This window comes from Eucyclogobius newberryi, unplaced genomic scaffold (genome assembly GCF_026437365.1).
Source record: "Eucyclogobius newberryi isolate DKJ021-1_F unplaced genomic scaffold, fEucNew1.0.hap1 SCAF_1, whole genome shotgun sequence".
NCBI classification, from domain to species: domain Eukaryota; kingdom Metazoa; phylum Chordata; class Actinopteri; order Gobiiformes; family Gobiidae; genus Eucyclogobius; species Eucyclogobius newberryi.
In genome coordinates this window covers 26,590,682-26,599,020 of record NW_027315723.1, presented here as the reverse complement: position 1 = coordinate 26,599,020, position 8,339 = coordinate 26,590,682, and the positions used below count along the sequence as shown (strand labels likewise).

General features: G+C 40.7%; 1 protein-coding gene across 1 annotated transcript; it reads right to left on the bottom strand.

The window, feature by feature from the left end:
• Nucleotides 1-1,243: 1,243 nt before the first annotated feature.
• Nucleotides 1,244-7,976, bottom strand: aldh8a1 (aldehyde dehydrogenase 8 family, member A1). The gene is made up of 7 exons (XM_072441898.1): nt 7,734-7,976; nt 4,647-4,794; nt 3,861-4,016; nt 3,636-3,785; nt 2,587-2,843; nt 2,308-2,469; nt 1,244-1,861 (listed from the first exon to the last, which is right to left on the bottom strand). The coding sequence occupies exons 1-7, from the start codon at nt 7,878-7,880 to the stop codon at nt 1,409-1,411; spliced, it is 1,473 nt and encodes a 490-aa protein (XP_072297999.1). The 5' UTR covers nt 7,881-7,976; the 3' UTR covers nt 1,244-1,408.
• Nucleotides 7,977-8,339: the final 363 nt, after the last annotated feature.

The window sequence follows — 8,339 nt, the reverse complement described above, 5'->3', positions numbered from 1 at the left end:
CATCTAGTTTTGATTCCAGTTTTAGTATTGATTCGTACTTTAGTTTGTGTGTAATCTGAAGGTCGTGACTCAGTGATGTTGTTATCCACAGACAACGCATGTTTGTTATGTCTGTCAGTGTTCATCTCCTGATCGCATCACCTTCTTCTGATAACATTCACCTCAGTTCTCCACTATCGACATCTTGTTCCCGAGGGAGCAGCGAAACCACATGCAAGTACCGTAATGCATGTCAAATAAAACTGCCATCGTCGGATTCCAAATGTTTTCAAGCTGAAATGATCACTGTAAAATGGACATGATCTTTTTTGTATACCGTATTTTCTGCACTATAAGGATTATAAGGCGCACTGTCAATTAATGGTCTATTTTTGATCATTTTTCGTGTATAAGGCGCATTAAGTGAAACAAAACGTGTACCACAAAAAATCACGTCGAGGTCAGTAAAGCACGACCAGCACTAATCCATATATAAAGCAAACTGGATTATAAGACACACTGTCGTTTTTTGAGAAAATTAAAGGCTTTTAAGTGCGCCTTATAGTGCGGAAAATACGGTAAATATATTGGTTGCGTTTGATAATCATATTGAAAGGCAGAGGTGGGTAGAGTAGCCAAAATATGAACTTAAGTAACATTAGACTCAAGCAGAAGTTTAAAAAAAAAGTAGTGGCCCGAATAAATAGTCAAGAGTAAAAAAGTATTGAAAAAATAAATACTTGGGTAGTGAATAAGACAAAATAACCACATTCAAAATAGGATTAATGATTAGAGTTAATGTAATCCGACAAGAAAAACATGGACAAAAAATCATATCTGGAGATAAGGTTTAAAAGTTTGAAGCATTTAATGTTGTTTAGATAAAGCTTTTGTCACTTAGACTTACTCACAGTGGGAAGTGGGGCTCAAGTAAGAGTACTGATACTTCAAATGAAATATTACTCAAAAAATTACTCAAGTCAGTGTAAAGTAGATTTAGTGATCACTGCCCACATCTTTTCCAATGGTAACCCTCCTTGTAGTAAAATGCTTCCGTATCATAAAAATAACAACATTTCCATTAAGTTTGAAAGAATTTACCGGTATTTATTATTGAAGTTGTGTATTATAGTCAGGTTTCTCCCTTCACATCAGACAGTTGAAGTAAACTAGGCCGCTCCAACATCGTCCAGTGTGAGCGCTTTAACGATCTCCTGAACGCTGAAACTACTTTGAACCGATAAAGTTTTGAACACTTTATATAACTTCAGTTTATTGGATACAATGAGCACTAGAAAGCGCAGGGAGAAAATCCAGCTCAATGTTTACAACTGGGATTACATTATTAGCCCGCGGCACATTTCTGAGCATGTGTTTGAGCCTCAGTTGGTTTGTAATTTACACTATGATGCAAGAGGCATTTAGCTCGTCAGTGCTTAATGGTGACACTCTTGATCTCGGTGAAAAAGTGATAGGAGTCTTTGCCCCCCTCACGTCCCACCCCAGAGCTCTTCATGCCCCCGAAAGGCAGATTCAGATCACGCACCAGCCAGCAGTTGGTCCACACGAGCCCCGCCTGCAGCCTCTTCGCCATGCGGTGCACCTTACCCACGTCCCGGGACCAGACTGTGGCTGCCAGCCCGTAGCGCACCCCGTTGCCCTTGGCGACAGCTTCCTCCTCCGTGTCGAAGGGACTGACGCAGGTGACCGGGCCGAAGATTTCCTCCTGCATCACCGCGGAGGAGTCGGACAGGCCCGAAATGACAGTGGCCGGCATGAAGTAGCCGTTAGCGTTAGCCGGAGGCAGGTCCAGAGCGTCCACGCCCTCGCCGCAGTGCACCACGCCCCCTTCAGACTTAGCCAGAGCCACGAAACTGCGAACCTGCAACAGCATGTGCAACACATTTATTGCGTCGTTACAGTCAGCTTTACAACAGCTGAGTCTGGCCATGTTCAGACCAAAGAATCTATGAGTGAATACAATATGACACTCACTGATCGACCACAGCCCCAATTGTACATTTAAAGTCCAAATAATTACTTTACACACAGGTTACACTTGCAACCAACACTATATTATGCTTCTGACATGATTGATCTATTTTAGGATGTTTTGGGGATTCATTATTGTTATAAAAGCAAGCTGTTTTTGTTTTTTCCCACTTGGCCTTTGTGTCCAGTGACTCATCACATGGTGAATGAATCCACAATATCTGGAGGAGGCACGACTCGCCGATGATTCACTCCAATCCAGATATTTTAATGAAAATATCACTCGTTTTTTTGCTGGGTTAGCCAAGTAATTATGACAAAAATGAAGTATGAAACCTTCTCCAGGTGTTCTTTGCTGATCAATGCTCCGTTGTTGTTGCTGGGGTCAGATGGGGCACCCGTCTTCCACTTTCTTGCAGCAGCCACAAACTTCTCCAGAAAAGTTTTGAATATGCTTCTTTCAACATAAATTCTACTGGTGCACAAGCAGATTTCACCCTGAAAACAGAATGAAACAGAGGTATAACATGTCCATCTTGTGTTCCAGTATGTGGTGTGTGTTCAGAGCGCCCTCATGTGGACATTCAAACTACTGCACCAGGATGATTGTCACACCTGATTGGAGAAACTGGAGCGGATAGTGGTCTCGATGCACTGCTCCAGGTCTGCGTCAGCAAAGATAATGGCCGGGTTTTTTCCTCCGAGCTCCAGAGAGAGTTTCTTACAGTAGGGGGCGCTGCGCTCTGTGATTCTCTGAGCCGTCAGTGTGGAGCCGGTGAAGGAGACCAAAGGAACGTCTGGATGACCCACCAGAGCATTGCCCGCTCTGGGGCCGGTGCCAAAAACCATGTTCACCACTCCAGGAGGCACGCCTGGACACAGAGCAAGGCACTGGCTGATTACTCTAGGAGCAACTGCTTGTCTCCATGGAGATGTTATGTCCCAGGAATGTTCCACAGCATGGCATTAAACTTACCTATCTATTTAGAAAACAAACACTTTCTTACCTCTCCACAGATCGGATCTGTAACAAGGCCTCATGGTTTTGCCTGTTAGTCTCCATGAACATAAGTTTAACTGTAACATCTTCATGGAGACATGCCAGTGGTGGACCAAAAAAGTTGCGTAATAGAAGAATCATGTATTATTTTGCATCTTTGCACTTTATAGACATAAGCAGGTGCTACTACTGCAAATAGTGCTGTTTGAAAAACCTTATTTAACCTGGAAAGTCCCATTCAAATGGGATTTCCCTTAATTTTTTAAGGGAGTCATAACATTTAGACTATCACAAAAATATGTTCCCTAAAAACACTTACAAACCATAAATCCCATTTCCCATAAACTGAACTATTGAAATCAATTATTTTTGTTTCGTGACCTTCTGCAAGTTATTCCATGCTGAGGGAGCAGAATATTGACATATTATAAGATCAGAAGTAAACTGAATGCATTTGAGAATGAATGTAGCTGGAGCTATGATTAGTTGGTATACACTGCCCCCTGCTGCCTGTGACTTTCATATTTTTGTTAAAAACAAAAAAAACAAAAAAACACAACAATAAATTAAATATATAAGTTCAATGGATACAGTACCAAAGTAAATTATTAAGCTGCACAAACACCTAAAAGTGTTGCTATGTTAGGTTTGGGCCCGTCCTTACCAGCCTTTTGCATGAGCTTGCACATCATCCAGGCCGTCACGGACGTCATCTCGCTGGGTTTGGCCACCACAGTGTTTCCCGTGGCGATGGCAGGAGCGATCTTCCAGGTGAGAAGGTACAAGGGCAGGTTCCAGGGGCTGATCAGACCCGCTGCCAGAACACAACACCACTAAGGACCAGCATAAGAGCCTTTACACCACCATAGACAGCGTGGTTTATTCTCACCCACACCCACAGGACAGCGGATGGTGTAGTTTAGGACGCCCAGGTGATCCATCTGACTGCAGTCCGTGGTCTGGTGGAGAACGGACGAGGCAAAGAAGCGGAAGTTGTGCGCAGATCGGGGAATATCCACAGTTCTGGCAAATGTCACAGTTTTACCTAGAACATTAAATATTGTTAATTTTTGTCCATCATTTTACCTTTTTTTTTTACACACATAATACATCTAGCGGTGGGCAATATTGACAAAAACGCATATCTTGTTAATTTCTTTGAGTATTTTGATAGCGATATTTAGATGATATTTTGTCAATCCAACAGAAATGTGCAAAAATGTGTCTTTAAAACTTATTTGTTCAGGTTTAATTATCAGACAAATGTGAAACGTCTGCAAAATGTTTAAGAAAAGAGCAGAAATATAATGTTATACTCTTATTCGAAAGTTTATAACACAACATTTTTATTTTTACTATAAAAGCTATACACAATATTCAAATCTACAAAACTACCTTCCATACATCATACCGTATTTTCCGGACTATAAGTCGCACCTTTTTTCATAGTTTTGGCCCGGGTGCGACTTATACTTATATACTTATACTTCGGAGCGACTTATATGTGATATTATTTGTTATTTTCACACTTGCAACCGCATTTCATACTCCAGTGCGACATAAATATGTTTTTTCTTCTCTTTTATGCATTTTTTGGCCGGTGCAACTTATAGTCCGGAAAATACGGTACATTTCGACATCCCGCCCACATCTAAATACACCTCTTGAACTGGACCTTGGTCTCTGGATTCGGCCTGAGCAAACTCAGACAGTTGCTCCTCGATCAGGTCGGCCAGTTTGTTGAGGATCTGAGCGCGTTGCTCCGGGCTGTGAGACGACCACTCAGGAAAGGCCTTCTGAGCTGCTTTTACGGCTGCTTCCACCTGCAAAACACAAAACATGCACAAATATGTCATGGTTCAAAAGCTGTTACAGATCCATGCAGGATGATGGGTTTGGGTATAGGAATGCTGGGAACTCTTTGACTCTACTTTAACTGCAAAAATATATTCATAAACTTCATTCAATACAATTTCTTTGAAGACTGTATTTTCTATCATTATTTCATTATTTCTCAAAACATGTTAACAACTATTTATGTATTTTTAGCATGAATGTTTTTGTATTAACAAGAAGAGCAATAATTATAATCATAAACTTTAACTTATTTTAAAGCGCTTTTGTAAAAGACCAGTTAGAAAGTGCTTCACGTTGCAGCTAAAATACAGGGCCCATAATAAAAGCACCAGAAAAACAGTCAAACAAAGAGGAAAACAAAAAGAAAGAAGCAGCAGAACAACAGCAGAACAACATGAGAACAACATGAGAACAACATGAGAACAACATGAGAACAACATGAGAACAACATGAGAACAGCATGAGAACAACATGAGAACAACATGAGAACAACATGAGAACAGCATGAGAACAGCATGAGAGCAACATGAGAACAGCATGAGAACAACATGAAAACAGCATGAGAACAACATGAGAACAACATGAGAACAACATGAGAACAGCATGAGAACAACATGAGAACAACATGAGAACAACATGAGAACAACATGAGAACAACATGAGAACAGCATGAGAACAACATGAGAACAACATGAGAACAACATGAGAACAGCATGAGAACAGCATGAGAACAACATGAGAACAACATGAGAACAGCATGAGAACAACATGAGAACAGCATGAGAACAACATGAAAACAACATGAGAACAACATGAGAACAACATGAAAACAACATGAGAACAACAAGAGAACAACATGAAAACAACATGAGAACAACATGAGAACAACTTGAGAACAACATGAGAACAACATGAGAACAACATGAGAACAACATGAGAACAGCATGAGAACAACATGAAAACAACATGAGAACAGCATGAGAACAACATGAAAACAACATGAGAACAGCATGAGAACAACATGAGAACAGCATGAGAACAACATGAGAACAACATGAGAACAGCATGAGAACAGCATGAGAACAGCATGAGAACAACATGAGAACAACATGAGAACAACATGAGAACAACATGAGAACAGCATGAAAACAACATGAGAACAACATGAGAACAACATGAAAACAACATGAGAACAACATGAGAACAACATGAGAACAACATGAGAACAACATGAGAACAACATGAAAACAACATGAGAACAACATGAGAACAGCATGAGAACAGCATGAGAACAACATGAGAACAACATGAAAACAACATGAGAACAACATGAGAACAACATGAGAACAACATGAAAACACAAGATCAACATGAGAACATGAGATCAACATGAGAACATGAGAACAACATGAGACCATGAGAACAACATGAGAACAACATGAGAATATGAGAACAACATGAGAACAGCATGAGAACAACATGAGAACAACATGAGAACAACATGAGAACAGCATGAGAACAGCATGAGAACAACATGAGAACAACACGAGAACAACACGAGAACAACATGAGAACAACATGAGAACAACACGAGAACAACATGAGAACAACACGAGAACATGAGAACAACATGAGAACATGAGAACAACATGAGAACAACATGAGAACAACATGAGAACATGAGAACAACATGAGAACAACATGAGAACATGAGAACAACATGAGAACAACACGAGAACAACATGAGAACAACACGAGAACAACATGAGAACAACACGAGAACAACACGAGAACAACATGAGAACAACATGAGAACATGAGAACAACACGAGAACAACACGAGAACAACATGAGAACAACATGAGAACATGAGAACAACATGAGAACAACACGAGAACAACACAAGAACAACATGAGAACATGAGAACAACATGAGAACAACACGAGAACAACACGAGAACATGAGAACAACACGAGAACAACATGAGAACAACATGAGAACAACATGAGAACAACACGAGAACATGAGAACAACACGAGAACAACATGAGAACAACATGAGAACAACATGAGAACAACATGAGAACATGAGAACAACATGAGAACAACATGAGAACATGAGAACAACATGAGAACATGAGAACAACATGAGAACAACATGAGAACAGCATGAGAACATGAGAACAACATGAGAACAACATGAGAACATGAGAACAACATGAGAACAACATGAGAACAACATGAGAACAACATGAGAACATGAGAACAACATGAGAACAACATGAGAACAACATGAGAACAACATGAGAACATGAGAACAACATGAGAACAACATGAGAACATGAGAACAACATGAGAACAACATGAGAACAACATGAGAACATGAGAACAACATGAGAACATGAGAACAACATGAGAACAACATGAGAACAACATGAGAACATGAGAACAACATGAGAACAGCATGAGAACAACATGAGAACATGAGAACAACATGAGAACAGCATGAGAACAACATGAGAACATGAGAACAACATGAGAACAACATGAGAACAACATGAGAACATGAGAACAACATGAGAACATGAGATCACTGATTGACTTGGAAGTATGAAGGTCATTATTTTGATCCATGGCTCTTGACCTCTTTCACTTCTCTTAGCATTAATTAGTGAGGTAGTAATTAGTAGACAGGCCAACAATATTTTAATATAGACTCATATATTATATCCATCAGCCGACTGGGACTTTTTTTTTTGCCAAACTTAGCAAGAAAACTCATGAGAAAACATGCAATTACAGCCTAAAGAGTAATAATTAGCGTGAGGCCTTTGACTAACGCTTGACTGTTGTGTCTCCTGTTCATTTAGGCCCTGCTGGCCCCTGCTGGCGCTCCGGGGCCCACCTCCTCGGCTCCACTGTCCGGGACTCTGCAGTAAACCTCTCCGGTGGACGGATCGTACGAGTCGATGTGTTTGTCGCATGGAACAAATTCACCTCCGATGAAATTGTCCAGAATCAGAAAAGGGGCTTTCTGCGATGTCACGGCCATGTTGTGTGAGAGAAGAGAATAACAGCTCAAAAAGAGAGTAAAAGCGCACAGTTGCAACAGGACAGAGGACTTCCGGAGAGAAAGAGAGAAAAAGAAAGACTTCACTCTAACGCAACGAGTTCAAAGAGTGAGATCAATCATTCCCAGAGCGCGCGCGTTTGAGGCAGTCTCGATTATAAAGCCACATTGTGAATAAGTTGCAGAATCAGAATCAATCAACATGGTCAGTTCGCATCACAATGTGTCCCCCTGAGACCCTGAACATGCATCTGTGATCTCTGCAGAGTTTTCACAGCTGATCTCTCGCTTTCTGCACGTCACAGTCTTTAAAGTGGGACTAGGTGTTGTTTTTGAACGCATCATGTGCTTTTCCTACTCGTTGGTGGCTGTTTTAGTGCAAACTATAGGGTCATTTGCAGATTTGTGGTGGAAAACGGTTCAAACAGAGTCGTGTTGCTC